General features: G+C 35.6%; 4 protein-coding genes across 4 annotated transcripts in view; 1 reads left to right on the forward strand and 3 right to left on the reverse strand.

Annotated features, from left to right (window-relative positions):
- On the forward strand, positions 1,632-3,519 carry LOC104750473 (protein ABHD17C-like). The gene is made up of 5 exons (XM_010472268.2): positions 1,632-2,258; positions 2,435-2,471; positions 2,606-2,842; positions 2,933-2,980; positions 3,077-3,519. The coding sequence occupies exons 1-5, from the start codon at positions 1,954-1,956 to the stop codon at positions 3,269-3,271; spliced, it is 822 nt and encodes a 273-aa protein (XP_010470570.1). The 5' UTR covers positions 1,632-1,953; the 3' UTR covers positions 3,272-3,519.
- On the reverse strand, positions 4,175-6,295 carry LOC104750474 (LEAF RUST 10 DISEASE-RESISTANCE LOCUS RECEPTOR-LIKE PROTEIN KINASE-like 2.4). Its single transcript, XM_010472269.2, has 2 exons — positions 5,537-6,295; positions 4,175-5,429 (listed from the first exon to the last, which is right to left on the reverse strand). The coding sequence occupies exons 1-2, from the start codon at positions 6,213-6,215 to the stop codon at positions 4,321-4,323; spliced, it is 1,788 nt and encodes a 595-aa protein (XP_010470571.1). The 5' UTR covers positions 6,216-6,295; the 3' UTR covers positions 4,175-4,320.
- LOC104750475 (LEAF RUST 10 DISEASE-RESISTANCE LOCUS RECEPTOR-LIKE PROTEIN KINASE-like 2.7) lies at positions 7,544-9,939 on the reverse strand. The gene is made up of 3 exons (XM_010472271.2): positions 9,023-9,939; positions 8,898-8,930; positions 7,544-8,805 (listed from the first exon to the last, which is right to left on the reverse strand). The coding sequence occupies exons 1-3, from the start codon at positions 9,822-9,824 to the stop codon at positions 7,658-7,660; spliced, it is 1,983 nt and encodes a 660-aa protein (XP_010470573.1). The 5' UTR covers positions 9,825-9,939; the 3' UTR covers positions 7,544-7,657.
- Positions 12,018-16,363, reverse strand: part of LOC104750476 (LEAF RUST 10 DISEASE-RESISTANCE LOCUS RECEPTOR-LIKE PROTEIN KINASE-like 2.5) — a 12,051-nt gene continuing 7,705 nt past the window's right edge. Inside the window, exons 2-3 of the mRNA XM_010472272.2 lie at positions 13,373-13,396; positions 12,018-13,280 (exon numbers count right to left, since the gene is read on the reverse strand). Coding sequence (XP_010470574.1) covers positions 12,160-13,280; positions 13,373-13,396 — 1,145 coding nt within the window. The 3' untranslated portion in view covers positions 12,018-12,159. The remainder of the gene's footprint in view (positions 13,281-13,372; positions 13,397-16,363) is intronic.

Below are 16,363 nucleotides of genomic sequence, written 5' to 3' on the forward strand. Positions count from 1 at the left end.
TTCTATTTTTTATTTTGAATTTTTATTTATTTTTAAATATAATATTACATGATAAATTTTGAATGGCTATTAAAGAGAGAGTGAAGAAGAGAGGTTCACCCCTAATATTATTAAGCAAGAAAAAAACCATTGTACAATACCGAAAGACATTACCTTTAATTATTGGTATTAAAAAGCACATGTAGTGGTTTACAGAGTATATGACAAATTTATACAATTGTTGTACTTGTTATTCTTAGTTTGGTGACACACTAAGTAAGAATTAATTTCAATTGGTTTTCATTCGAAAATGTATGGAGCTTCAAAGGATTAAATTTGTTATAAAAAAGAAAGCATTGTTTGTAGTTTACTAATGGTTACCAATAAAAGACACATATTCTGACGCATAAAAAAGATGCATACCAAAAATTTTATTACTTTTTCGTAACATTTTCTACTCTCTTGAAAATCCCCCATTACCTTTAATTAGAGGTGTTTAAAGAAACAAAAAACTTAGTGGTTTTATGAGGATATTGACAAGTTTGAACAATTATTGTACTTGCTAATTTGCTATTCTGAATTTGGTCACACACTAAATGAGACTTCATGGCAATTTGTTTTCATTCATGAATATTAGCATATTTTTGAATTGTCACAATAGATAGCATGATGATTACATAACCATATCAAAAGACTAATGAAGCTGAATAGTGTTTAATATTGCAATTATTTGGTAAATCTACATATATCTTTTTAAATACTAATTATTTTTGAATATTCTAGTCTTTAATTTGTTTTATGTATATACCTTTTTATATTGTTTGTTTGTTGTATTTGCATTATTTGTTGTGAAATATTTTAAAATAGTAATTATTATATTTTAATTATGAGCAAATAAAATTTATTTAATTTATCAACCACATAAATTTAGTTTTACCAACCCGCCGATTTGGAACGACACAATTTTTTCATAGATTGAGTAATATATCTTCGTTTTTAAAAATTTAAATCACAACATATGCAAAAAAAAATCTACATATTTATTTATCATATGTATTATATGATAATTCAAAAAAATTTGTAAATGAAATAAGAGAAAGATGATGGGAGAATCATAATTTAAAATCATAACAAAATATTTCTTAATTATGATTCTCCAATCATATTTCTGTTATTAAACTAATAATTTGGATATTTAGATACAAAAACTTACTTTTTAAAATTCTGATTAGTTTGCAATTGTTTAAAATTAATTATTAATGTTTGTCCATAATTAATTAGAGAGAGAATTTTTTATTTGAAAATTAATAATTATTTAAATTATTTTATCAGTGTAATATTAAAATCATATTTTATTCTTTACTGAAAAATTAAACATTTGTCTTAAACATGTGACATGACAATATAATTGTTTCAATTTTATAAAGTTAGTTTTATATTTGTACTTCTCAATTAATATAATAGGATTATAAACATATTCTCTACGTTTAATTGTTTTATCATAACAAATACCCACATTCAATATTTTTTCCAATTTTTTCAATCACCTACTTATTTTTGCTAATAATTTTTCTTTTTATAAATGACATGTTTTTTTCTTTTAAAATAAACAAAAAAAATAAGTAAAAATATCGCAGCATGGAGAATCTCCATCCACCAATAAAATCCTTTTCCCAATTTTGACTTTTTAAAAACTTTGACAAAAAACAGATATTCTCAAAAACATTCTCACATCTCTCCCATCACCCAACCACGCGCCGCCTGTACCATCTCACGCGCCGCTGTACGATTTTCCAAAATCCTCCATCAATCTCCTCCTCCTCCTTCTCTTCTTCTCCCTTTCCTCCTCAATTTCCCAATCCCCCTCTTCTCCATCTCCATCAAGATCTCACAAGATCCAAATAAAATTTATAGGGTTTCAAAAACTTTCGATAAAAAAGCTCTAATCTTTATGAATTAGAACTCATCGTCATCATGGGAGGTGTAACATCATCGATCGCTGCTAAATTCGCTTTCTTTCCACCAACGCCACCGTCGTATGAAGTTGTAGCCGACGAAAGCTGCGGCGGACGTTTATACATACCGGAGATACCTCGTCGCGATGATGTTGATATATTGAAGCTTCGTACACGTTTCGGCAACGAGATCGTAGCTGTTTATGTGAAACATTCGAAAGCTAAAAGCACGGTTTTGTATTCTCATGGTAACGCTGCTGATGTGGGACAAATGTTTGAGCTTTTCGTTGAGCTTAGCAATCGCCTTCGCGTCAATCTTATGGGGTAAACAAAATTTTAGTTGAATCTGAATTTGTTTTTGTTTTTGGAATTATATGTCAAAGTAAAGAATCAATCTTTGGAAATAAAAATTTGTGCTTTAACCTCAAAGTTGATACTTTTAATAGAAACGAGGATTTGTTATTTTGCCTTTTGTCATTGTTGATTGTTGTTTTTCTCAGGTATGATTACTCTGGTTATGGTCAGTCTACTGGACAGGTATGGTTTCCGAGCTAACTATGGATTGATTCTTATTGATATATAGTTGAAAATTTTTCATTTGATACTTGGATTATTAGGCGTAGGCTTCCATGGATTGTTTCTTGTTGATGTAGTGTTGGTTTATGAATCAGGCAAGAGAGTGTAATACATATGCTGATATAGAAGCATGTTATAAATGCCTTAAGGAAAAGTATGGTGTACAAGACGATCAACTGATATTATTTGGTCAATCTGTTGGTAGTGGACCTACGGTTGATCTAGCTTCGCGCACACCTGACTTGAGAGGCGTGGTGTTACAGTGCCCGATTCTGTCTGGGATGAGGGTCTTGTATCCGGTGAAATGTACATATTGGTTTGATATTTACAAGGTGATTTACTAGACAGCAATTTTTTTTTTTTTTTTTGTTTCTGATTACATTTATAGCGTTTAATCACCTTTGCAAGTCCATGCTTTTCAGAATATTGATAAGATCGGCTCAGTTACCTGTCCTGCTCTAGTAATTCATGTAAGTTACACCTTCATTTGGCTTTATTTTGCTCCATTTTTCAGACTAGGGAAACTGATGAATACAAGTCACTGAACTATCTTGTTGGTCTTTTAGGGAACTGCAGACGAAGTAGTTGATTGGTCTCATGGAAAACGGCTCTGGGAACTCAGCAAAGAAAAGTATGAACCTTTGTGGATAAGTGGAGGTGGACACTGTGATCTTGAAATCTATCCAGATTTCATTAGACATCTGAAGAAATTTGTTGCATCACTTGGCAACAAACAAGCAGAGCAAGCTACCATAGGTTGAGATTACTTATATGTTTGAAAATGGGTTTACTTTCGAGGGGTTTCTAGACACAGTCTAGACAGTTGGCTGGAGAAGTTCGATGAATAGTAAGATAATCCAAAATGAGAGTGTTGATAGGTTTAGATGTTAAAAGATAAAAAAAAGGTCTAGTCTGGTGACAATCTGGAATGTAACAGCATATTTCATTTCGTGAATAAATGTATATTACTGCTTTCATGCTTTAATAGGTTCCAAGGAAGTTTTTCATTCATACTTTCCTTTCTCTAGATCCTTGTATATCAATTCAGGAAAGTACATTGAGCTGGTGTTTGATGCAGAGTTTTCTTCAATTCTTTCTTTGTTCCTTGCTCCTATCATTTCGAGGAGTAACATTCCGTAGCTGTACACATCTGATTTGTGGGAGAGTCGACTTAACATTCTTGAAAACACTTAAGGTGCATGTACCCTATCGTTCCTTTTGTGTTCAGCAGTGACAAGGTGCTTTCTTTCTTCTCACAGAGCTTGTGTTTCTGAGAACGTCTCTTCTTCTTCTTTATGTTGTTACAATAAAGGCAAAACAAGACCAAACAAGAAGTGGGGAGATAGTACATGTTCGTGAAGGGCCAAGTCATGGAAGGATAGTGACAGGTACATATAGACTTGGAATCTTTTTACTATGGTCTCTATTAGTTGACCTTGAAAAAGGAAATTGAGATAGAAAGAGATTGATCACTGCGGGTTTCCGTCTTTTTTTAACCAAAACAATTTCTTGGAAACAGGGACTAGCGTGTAAAACCGGACCATACTGTCTGCTATCTGTTTGTCATGATACTTAAGCTGAACAAAGAGGATTTAGGAGTTAGGACTTTCACATGTCTCCCTAAAACAAGTGTTTAGCAATGGACTCAAACAAATACACACGAATGTCATCGATCTAATATCCGAGAATGTATCTGAGGTCTTTCAAGTTCAGTAATAACATGTGTTATATTGTTTTTTAAGCAAATAACATTTACGATTCAACCACAGAGATTTACACATAAACTAAAAGCTTGCGGCCATACCTAAGACTAAGAGGAGATTATTGAGTTTTCCTCTGAAATCCAGGAAGATTCGAAATGAGGCACTACGGAACATTGCAAAACAGGTCTAGGAGGTACTTCAAGAGCATCCAAGTTTCCTTCCATCATCTCTACAACCCTGTTCATCGCTGGACGATCTGATGGCCAAGGCTGAATACACCACAAACCTACCAATGTCATCTTCTTTGCTATCTCGTTGTCTTCTTCGCTGCTGACTCCATTCTCCATAATCCCTCCATTGTCTCCCTTCTCAAGATCCTTATATATCCATTCAGGAAAGTACATTGAGCTTGTGCTTGACGAAGGCTCTTCATTTGGTGTTCTGTTCCTTGCTCCAATTATCTCAAGAACCAACATTCCATAGCTATAAACATCTGACTTGTGGGAGACTCTACCGTACACACTTGAAAACACTTCAGGTGCAATGTAACCTATCGTTCCTCTTGCTTCCAGCAGTGACAATATGGATTCCGTCCTCTCGCAGAGCTTAGCAAGGCCAAAGTCTGACACTTTCGGGGAAAGATTGTCATCCAATAGTACATTTTGTGGTTTAATGTCGAAATGTACAATCCTTGTTCTGCAGCCATGGTGTAAGTACTCCAAACCACGAGCAACGCCTAGCGCAATCCCATACAGTTCGCTCCAATCCATATTTGATGACTTCTTGCTTGAGATGAAATTATCAAGAGACCCATTCTCCATAAATTCGTATATAATTGCTCTCTTGTAACCTTCAGAGCAGAATCCTAAAAGGGTAACTATGTTGACATGAGAAGTTTGACTCATGCTTGCAACTTCATTTATAAAGTCTTCACCATTATTACCCTTTGAGTCTTTCAAGACCTTCACTGCAACCATACAACCATCAGAAAGGGTTCCTCGGTACACAGTTCCGAATCCTCCTCTCCCTACCTCTTCTGCGAACGAGTTTGTAATTCTCTTCACTTGTGCGTAGCTATACTGCTTAAGTGTAATAAGTGCCTTGACGTTCTGTTGACCCAGAGCTTGTGATGTTTTTCTCTTTCTCTTTCGGAGAATTTGGAGAAACAATGTTGTTAAGAGCAGGAACAGAAACAGAGTAACACCTACTCCTGAACCTGAAGGAAGAAAATTATGCAGAACATAAATCGTTTGGCTAAGAAATTCTTTTAAAGAAGATCAAAACAAGGAATATATAAAGAATAGGAGGAGGTTAATTAATCACCTATTTTCGCTTTAGAAGAGATTCCTGCATCAATGGAAGAGGATGAACATTCTTGACACGCTTTCTCATCGATATTCACCTTCACCTCAAATCCTTCTCTTAAAACACTTTCCAAAATTTGCAGATCCAACTCTTTCTGTTTCGTAAGGAAACTCATAGGAACCTTCACGGTGAAAGTGGAAAGGCAGGTCTCATCATAGATAGGGTTTTCAGACACGAATATCTTACCTATCTCAGGACATGCATAACTCGAACGGTGAGGAGAAAGAGGTTGTGAACGGTAGAATGTAACGCTCTTGTAGTTTTGCGAAAGGTTGAGAATATCTAGAGGCAAGGTTTCGTTGGTAAATATAGAGGAGCAAAAAGGCTCTTGCAGCAGGTCTGGATTGATAAGTCTAAGAGTGTAGGATGTTTGATTTATATGGAGAACATGGTACAGATGGTCTGAGATGAGAAAAGAAGTGGTGTTGTTATAATAGCAGTGAAGCTCTAGCAATGGATGACCGCAATGTTTGTGACGATCCCCTCCCCAGAAAGGGAAACCGGCGGTAATGTTCCCACACTGAAACTGAACAGTTTCGCATGACTCATGTTCATGTTTACTTGAATCACAAGGAAAAGGGAAAAATAAGGAGAAGAGGATGAACAAGACTAGAGAAGAATTGGGGAGATGGTACATGATCAGTTTGATCTCTCCCTTGTGTTGTGAGGAAACAAAGAGAGAGAGAATCACCAAGAAAAGATACACAGAGACTTGGGAGTCTTTTATTATCACTACTTGTATTTATTAGTTGACTCAGAGAAACGAAACTGAGATATTAGAGATATTGGTCATTGTGTGTCGCTCTTTTTTCCAAAGACTTTTCTTGGAATGAGAGATTATAAGAAAGCTACTCGTTGATAACCGGGCAGCTGATACCTTTTATTAGACGCCAGAGCCGGATATCCAGCTCCGTATCCGTATCCGGTGGATCCTTAATTTTATTGACCAATTTTGTTTTGTTTTTGCACCCATTTCCTTTATTAATTCGTTTTTCCATACAGTCATTGCCGTAGTTACAACTTACTAGCTCAATTTTCCTCATTCAAAATTAGTATTATGTGTCAGGAGAATATAGATGTCTCTACAGTGCTACAATGTCTCTACAGTGAGAGAAAGGAGTAACGTGGGGCATGAGTACTTTGGTTGAAATTACACATAAGGGCTGCTATATTAGTATGTGAGAGGAAAAATTTATTTATTTTTTATTTACTTTTTTCCCATTTTCTTGATTTATCAAATAATTGTTAATATAATTTTTTCTAGAAAATTTCTTAAATACAAAAAAAGATTATATTTTTTTCTTTACAATTTGATATAAATTTTGTTTAATATATTTCAAATATATTATATTATCCGTACACTATTTTAAGTGTACAGATGTTTATACACCTTATTAAGTATACAAATGTCTGTACACATTATTAAATGTACAGATTAACCAAATTACATATGTACACTTGATAATATGTACATACATCTGTACAATTAATAATGTGTATAGACATTTGTACCCTTAATAAAATGTACGGATATAAAATTTGTATTAAATATATTTAAAATCATCAAACAAAATGCATCTTAAATTATAAAGAAACAAATGTTGATTTTTATGTATCTGAAATTTTTGGAAAAACAAATTTACATTGATATATATTTTAGTTATAAGAATTGAAGGGTAGTGTAGGAAAAAAAATAAAAAATAAAAATAAAAGGAAGAATCGGATGAATAACTATAGAATGGCATGATTAGTAATTTGGTAGTTTTTGGAATGACAAATAAGGAAGGTCAAAGTTGTGCAACAATGTTTTGTGTGGATTTGTCTAATTGTAAATAGGGAATGTATTGTTTTGACAATTAAGTTTGAAAAACTTACTAAATTTCCAATTGTCTCAATCAAATAATTAGGAGCCTTTCTCAAAACTTTAGATTTATCATTTTGTTTGTTTTGATGTTGTGCATTAAGTTGGTGATCTTAGTACACTCTCTCTAGTTTATATATAATGAATAACATGGTTTAAATATAAGAATATTACATTGAAAATCATATTAAAAACACTCTAATTATGTAGATGGTATTTTAAATTGAGGAATGCATTTTGCTGCTTTCACATCCCGATGTATCCTCCGAAAGCGTAGAAGATTCTTCAAAAGGCGCTGATGGAATTTGGAAAACAGGCCTAGGAGGGACTTCAAGAGCATCAAGGTTTCCTTCCATCATCTCTACAACTCTGTTCATCGCTGGACGATCTGATGGAGAACATTGAATACACCACAAACCCACCAATGTCATCTTCTTGATTATGTCCTCATCTTTGCAGTTAATTCCATTTTCGATAGACCTTCCAATGTCTCCCTTCTCAAGATCCTTGTATACCCATCCAGGAAAGTACATTGAGCTTGTGTTCGATGCAGAGTTTTGAGTAGGTCTCTCTTTATTCCTTGTTGCTCCTATCATCTCAAGGACCAGCATTCCGTAGCTATACACATCTGACTTGTGGGAAACTCTACCGTACATTTTTGAAAACAGTTCAGGTGCAATGTATCCTACTGTACCTCTTGTGTCTAGCAATGACAAGATGCTCTCTTTCTTCTCACAAAGCTTAGCAAGGCCAAAGTCTGAAACTTTGGGACAAAGATTGTCGTCTAGTAGTACATTCTGTGGTTTAATATCAAAATGTACAATCCTTGTTTTGCAGCCATGGTGCAAGTACTCTAAACCACGAGCAACTCCAAGCGCAATTCTAGAAAGTGTCGTACAATCTATATCCATTTTGGTCTTGTCTGAGAGGAACTTATCAAGACACCCATTTTCCAGAAATTCATAAATAATTGCTCTCTTGGAACCTTCAGAGCAGAATCCTAACAGGGTAACAATGTTGACATGAGAAGTTTGACTCATGCTTGCAACTTCATTGATGAAGTCTTCACCATTATCACCCTTTATGTCTTTCAAAACCTTAACTGCAACAAAACGTCCATCACAAAGGGTTCCTTTATAGACAATCCCAAATCCGCCGCTCCCGATCTGTTCCGTGAATGACTTTGTAATTCTCTTCACTTGTGCGTAGCTATACTGCTTTAGTGGAATCAGTGCATTGAGTCTTGGTTGTGGAAGTGTCTTGAGGTTTTGTTGACTAAGACCATGCGATGTTCTTCTCTTTCGGAGAATTAGTAGAGCCAACGTTAAAACCAGGACCATGAACAGAATAACACCTACTCCTGAACCTATTGTAAGAAAAAAAAAAAATCATCCTACAAGATTAAAAAATTTCAGAATTTAATCAGGTATACTTTAGCGATAGGGTCAGGTTAAGCACCTATTATTTTTGCCCCAGCTCCATGAGCGATTCCTGCATCAATGGAACGACACCAAATGAACTCATTACCTAAGTGGTGGTTCATATAAAAAAAACATTAGGAAACTATAAGCAAGAAATGTTACCATTTTTTCTTGAACCGCAAGTACCGTTACGTGGTTCATCATCTACACAGTAGCAGATGAATCCACTTGAACTCTTATTATATCCACAAGCACCCCCAGAACCTATGCACAACTGACATTCTTGGTTAAGACCAAGCTCAAAACCATCTTCAAGAGCGTTTTTTAGTTTAACTGTAGTCGGACCTGTCTGTAGTGTGTCGAGGGAAGGTCCAGATGCGGGAATACTAACGTTTCTTTCGCAAAATCTCCTGAAGTCGTTTAAAGATGAACTGATCCCTTGAAGTAGAGGAGACGAGAGGTTTCTCGTCACATAGTAATTTCTTTTGAGAGTAGTTTTATCAATCGGACAACCAAGCATGCCACCATAAGTATAAACCACCCGTGAAACGTCGCAGCCGTAAAAAATTGTAATCAAGTCGGTGTTGGGAGAAAATGAAAGGGTGTTTTCCACGAATGGAACATTTAAAGGAGCAGAGGGACAAAGATCTTTGATAAGATCGGATCTGGCTAGTCTTATGGTACCAGACACATAATTAGCGTCCAAGATTCTGAACGTTACAGAGGAGAAGCTAACCTCTGCAAATCTTGCGCTGCATTCGAGCTTGAACTCTGGGTGGCCGCACTCTTCTCTACCAGGAATCCAGAATGGGTACAAGAGACCGTTCTGATTACCGCATTTAATCGGTTGACTACAGTGTCTATAAAGATCAATAGATGAGAAAATACAAGATGGGATAACAAAGAGCATCAATATGATTCTGAGGGACATATAATTTGTCGGGGATAAAAACAGATTGATCATTGTGTTGCAAGTGAAAAAAAAAAAAAAAGAAACAAAATGAAGAGTCTTGGTGAAGGTCTTATGTATTGTTAGAAAGAAAGAAAGAGATAAAAAGCAAGTGGAAACGAAACAATATAGCTCACGAAGGAGAAGGACAAGTCAAGAAAGGCTAGTGAGTCACACTATTTAGTGATTTAGTGGCAAACACAAAAACACGAAAAGGTATATTTATGTCATTAGTGTGGGATTATAATATAATATTAGGAGAGGCCCGTGCTACAACATATGAGTATAGATTTTATAAATTTTTTTTTTGTAATTTGTATAGTAGCACATGATTATAGATTTTATAAATTTTTTTTGTAATTTGTATTTTTGTAATGTATTTTTTTTATTTTGACTTATTTTCTTTGTTTATATAGTTTTGATTTGAATATTTGAGGTTGTACGGTAAATTGAAAAATCCTGATAGAGTAAATAGTTTGCAGAATGTAGTTTTTCACAGAAACAGACAGTCAAATACACCACAATATTAAATAGTAGTTTTGTAAGAGGATAGACACTCCGCAATATCGGATAATAGTTTTGTAAGACGATAACACACCGCAATATCGAATAGTAATTTTGTAAGAAGATGTGTTTTTTATTTTATTTTGGTTTGTCGTAAAAAAGAGGAGAAGTTTCTTGTTAAGTTTTGGTGTGAGATATTTGAATGGTTAAGAACAATTATATTTATAGTGATATTAGATATATTTAGGTTATCATTTACAAGTTAATATTTGATAATCTCAGCAAAATATATCTTGTTTCTTGTTTTGTTATAACTAAAAGATGAATATTCCATGTGTAAGATTATCCCAAAAGATTGTTTTAGATTTGTAGTTAAAAATAATCTCGACAATCAAGCAATTTTGTAAGATTTGGAAATCAAAATATATGGTTTTAATTAAAACCATTGAAAAAATATGTGGCCAAGATGTAATTTTATTTTGAGAATCAACAGATAATGTTTGATGAGAAAATCGGATCAAATAATCGGGTATTAAATGACCTGTGCGAGATCTAACTTAATTTGAATGGTTAGAAAATTTTAATGCCATAATATATTAATGTATTAATAATTATTGATTATTAACCATTTTATTTAAAAACTATCAAAACAAAATCATCGTCCAAAAGCTGGTACATGAATACTGCTGCTTTAATAGTATATTTATTAAATTCGTTAACAATATACAAGAATATACATATTTAGTTAATTAGAAAAACGATTATATATACCATTTCTAATCTAATTATATATTTTTTTGTTGCTTCTAATAATCATGTTTTATGTAATATTTAATATTTTATTAATTTCAAATTATTGTTTGAATAGATAGCAAAGAGAAGTGAATTAATTATTTGCTTAAGAATTTTCTTAGGAAGATATCCAAACACATGGAGTTAAATCTTGAGTGGAAATGACAGAGACTTGTTGGTCAACTTAAACCATACTTTCTCCTAAATTTTTTCTCTCTTCATACATTAAAATATGTCTTTTTCTTATCGACCATGGAAGAATTATAAGACTGGAAAAGTCAACATTGTGCATAATTTGTTATCAAACACCAAATTATTTCCATGTTATTTTTGATATAAAAATACTTTAGCTATAATGTATTAAGATAAAGTGAATAAATTTAAAATTCAATTTATTATATTAGTATGATTAAACAAATTATGAGAGTTGAAAATAGTATTGTGAAGCTTTCACTAACTATATTAGTATTTATAATTTTATTATTGAACTTATGATATATGGTATAAAATATAACTAATTAATAAAATTAAATATATTTAATAAGTAATTTAATATTTTTTAAAATATTAACAATTTTTAATACAATTGAAGATAAAATGCAAAACAAAATAGCAAAATAAGTATTCAAATAAAATTGTATTAAAAATATTAAGTTATATTAAAAATAAAAATATCTCACTAATAGACACACAAAGAAGAGGTTGTAGAAATGGATCTCTCACCAATGCACCTTAGGTAACGGTAGATGACGTAGTCACTGAGACCCTGAAATCTATCAGGATTCCATCAAACAGCTAACGAAATTTGTTGGCAGCACACTATCAAAGCAAGCTGCTAGAGGGCGAGATCGCAGAACGTTAGAAAATGAGTTACTTTCCGCGGGTTTCTCTAAATAATCTCGACAGATAAAATGAAATAAGCCTTAGCGTTGACAGTTTACTTGATGACTGGTGACACAATCTGGAATATAAACAATATGTAACATTTCTTGAATAAATATATTTTGCTGCTTTCATGCATGCTTTAATAGGTTCCAAAAAGGTTTCTTCTATATTAGACATTTGTGGAACATACTTCTGTGTAAATTGAAATATCCTCTGAGAGCGAAGAAGATTCTTGAAGTGGCGCAGCGGGAATTTGAAAAAAAGGCCTAGGAGGGACTTCAAGAGCATCAAGGTTTCCTTCCATCATCTCTATAACTCTGTTCATCGCCGGGCGATCGGATGGGGAAGGTTGAATACACCATAAACCCACAAGCATCATCTTCTTTACCACCTCTTCTTCTTCGGTACTGTTTCCATCCTCAGTAAGCCTTCTAGTGTTTGATTTCTCAAGATCCTTGTATATCCATTCAGGAAAGTACATAGAGCTTGTGTTTGAAGCAGAGCTCTGTTCAGCTCTTTCTCTGTTCCTTGCTCCTATCATTTCGAGGAGTAACATTCCGTAGCTGTACACATCCGATTTGTGGGAGACTCGACCATACATTCTTGAAAACAATTCAGGTGCAATGTAACCTATTGTTCCTCTTGTGTTTGCTAGTGACATGGTGCTTTCTTTCTTCTCGCAGAGCTTGGCGAGGCCAAAGTCTGAAACTTTAGGACAAAAATTGTCATCTAAGAGAATATTTTGTGGTTTAATGTCGAAATGCACAATCCTCGTTTTGCAGCCATGGTGTAAGTACTCCAGCCCACGAGCAATTCCTAGAGCGATACTGTATAGTGCCATCCAGTCTATGCCCATTGAGGTCTTTCTCGCGATGAACCTATCGAGTGATCCATTTTCTACAAATTCATAGAGAATTGCTCTCTTGGAACCTTCGGAGCAGAACCCTAGGAGGGTAACAATGTTGACATGAGAAGTTTTGCTCATGCTTGCAACTTCATTGATGAAGTCTTCCCCATTACCCTTTGAGTCTTTCAAGATCTTCACCGCAACAGAACGACCGTCAGAAAGAGTTCCTTTGTAGACAGTTCCAAATCCGCCTTTCCCAACCACCTCGGCAAATGACTTTGTAATTCTCTGTACTTGCGCATAGCTATAGTGTTTGAGTGGAATAAGGGCCGTTAGGTTCTGTTTTCTCACATCATCTGATGTCTTCCTTTGGCAGCTGATTACACAGAACAAACCAGCAACTATAAGAATGACTCCCACCAATGCAGACGCAGCCCCAATGCCTTGAGACGAAAACAAAAATAAACAAGGAATAATAAGACTATAGTGGTGTAATTAAATCAGGTTTCTTTATAAATATGGAAACAATAAGCACCTGCTTTTGCCTTGATGTTTCGACCTGCACAAATAATAAAATCAGTTTCAATTACATAGAGAACTTTGAATTAAAACTTGAGTTATTGGGACTCACATAGATGATCTAATTATTTGTGGTGGTGGGGGATTTGAGGAAGGGAAAAGTGGTGGTTATTTCTGAACCTATTAGGAAAGTAGAACATGTGGGGGCAAGAAATCTTACCCTTGTTTCTAGAACCGCAAGTACGACTATGCGCCTCGTCTACACAATAGCAGGTAAATGCACCTGACCTTTGGTTATATCCACAACTACCTCCTGAGGATATGCACATCTGACAATATGAGTTAACTTCAAGCCCGAAACCCTCTTCAAGAGTGATATGATCGTGGCCAGCAAGGAGACATAAGCTGCAGAGAAACCGGAGAGCAAGGAGACAGAAGCTGCAGAGAAATCGGAGATCGTGGGAAGGATCACTCGTTCAAGAGCTAAGGAGATGGCCAAAGAAGCTCATTAACTCATAGCTGACGGGTCATTCAATCTACCGAGGATCCAAGTCTTCAACATATCCACCCTGAAGACTTCACCCGGTAATGATAACTAGATAACTTAGGTGTGAAGTTTGTACTCTTTTTCCCATAGCTGAGTTTTGTCCCAATGGGTTTTCTCGGTATGGTTTTTAATGAGGCAAATGGATCACTACGTCGAGTTATCTAGAAGTCATTACCAATGGGGAATAATGTACAAGTCACCATGACTTCTGTACTAATACAAGTGACTTCTGTACTACTACAGATCACCTAGACGCTTCGTTGTTTTCTTATTTCCTTTACACGCCTTGTTGTTTTATTTTGAACTTCCTGTTGTTTGGAGTGTCGAGCCTTAGGGTTGATTATAAAACCCAAAAGCGACGCCTCCTTGTTTGGTAGCGAAGAAGTTTTATGTAACAAGTATTGTTGAATCTTTCTTCTCTCAATCCGAACTCGTGAATGCGTTCATGATTCCGAGTTTCTAAACACTTTGTGATTAAGAAACTCTTCACTTTATTTTCGAATCCATATAACCATCTAACACTTCTCACCATCGAATCATTGCTCTTCTCTCTCGAACATCACCTGCCGTCACTCGCAATCCACTTGTGCATCATCACGATCAATCCACGTCGCCTCTTACCTGTCATCAGCCTCCATCAGAGTTTCATCTTAGGGAGTTAATATTATGTGGTATCAGAGCCAACTCTGTGCCAAAGGCTGAGCGATTCTAAACCCTAATCTCGTTTTGTGTTGTTTTGATTTTGTTCTTTTGTTTAATTCTTTGTTGTGTTAGTCTTTGTTGTTTTAGCTTTCGTTGTAAGTCTTGTTTAGTTTTAGGATTTGTTTTTTTTGTTTTTTTTGTTGTTCGTTTGTGTCTAGATTACGAGTCTTAGAGTTTATTTTGTTCTTTCACTCAAGGAACGTTTTACTTCGAGTTTTCTTCTTTATTTTGCAGGTACAATGGAGCTTTCTCCAGAAGCTATGGAAGCTTTGAACCAAGCCATGGCTAAGCAAATAACAGAAGCAAACAAGACAATGTCTACTCAGTTCCAGCAACAGATGGAGCAGCTCAGTAACAAGTTTGAGAAGCAGATCAAAGATATAGCTCAAGCAACTAGCGCTTCAGATCAGAGTTCTTCAGAACCGCCTAGTCCTAATGAGGCTCTCCGCTTAGCTAAAGGAAAGGCACACGTGGGAGCTTCTTCCAAACATACACGGATCAGAACAGCTAAGTCACCTACTGGGGGAAGAGAGACTTGTTTCAATCAGAGAAGAAACACTCAAAGCACAGAAAGAGAGCATCGAAGAACTGGTAGAGATCCTACACGCCCACGACGAGCTGAACAAGTAGCTGGGCATCGAATATACTTTGATACAGATAGAGAGTATTCAGAAGAAGAGGAAGCCTCAGATCATAGCCAAGAGACAATGAGGAGAAACAGAAACAGAGATCACGGCAGGGATTATGATCCTTTGAGGCAGCAGCTGAATCATCTCAAGATTCAGTATCCTTCGTTCCATGGTACCAATGATCCAGAGACTTATCTAGACTGGGAAAGGAAGATGGAGTCGAACTTTCAAGTTCAAGGTACCTATGAGTTGAACAAGGTGAAGATAGCCATATCTGAATTCAATGGCTATGCATTGTTATGATGGGAGCAGTTGGGACTCAATAGACATCGACAGAGAGAGCCTGCTATCACTACATGGGAACAGTTAGTCACGCAGATGAGAAAGAAGTTTGTGCTTACACACTACCAGAGAGAGATTCTTAACAAGCTGAGGCGTCTCACTCAAGGCACTAAGTCTGTAAGAGACTACTATCAGGAGCTGGAAATGCTTATGATCAGGGCTGATCTGAGAGAAAGTGAAGACATGGTTATGTCTAGGTTTCTTGGAGGTTTGAACAGAGAGATTCAAGACAAGATAGAGCTGCAGAACTATGAAGATGTGCAAGAAATGGTACATAAGGCAGAGCTAATTGAATCACAGATCAAGAGAAAGGGAGTGAGGTCAACGTTTACGCCTAACATTCCCAAGCCAAGAGAGTTCAGTAAATCCGCCTTCACCAAGGATAGCAAACCCGTGACAGCCACAGTCAAAGAGGAAGTTAAGATCGCTTTCAAGCCCAAGAGTAGCACCTCTACAAGTCATATCAGGTGTTTCAAATGCCAAGGGATGGGGCATTATTCCAGAGATTGTCCTAACAAGAAGATGTTTCTTCTTCAAGAAGGAGGAGATATTGTACCTGTAGACAGTTCAGAGAGTGAACCAGAGTCTGATTTAGGTGAAGAAGGTGAACCAACAGTCATGGGAGAGATGTTAGTAGCACGCAGAGCTTTAAGTGTTCAGACTCATCCAGATGATCGAGGGAAGCGTGAAAATCTCTTCCACACCCGGTGTATGGTTCAAGACAAGGTCTGCACCTTGATCGTTGATGGTGGTAGCTGTACTAATGCTGCTAGTGAAGAGATGGTAC

The sequence above is a fragment of the Camelina sativa genome, chromosome 16 (assembly GCF_000633955.1).
Source record: "Camelina sativa cultivar DH55 chromosome 16, Cs, whole genome shotgun sequence".
NCBI lineage: Eukaryota > Viridiplantae > Streptophyta > Magnoliopsida > Brassicales > Brassicaceae > Camelina > Camelina sativa.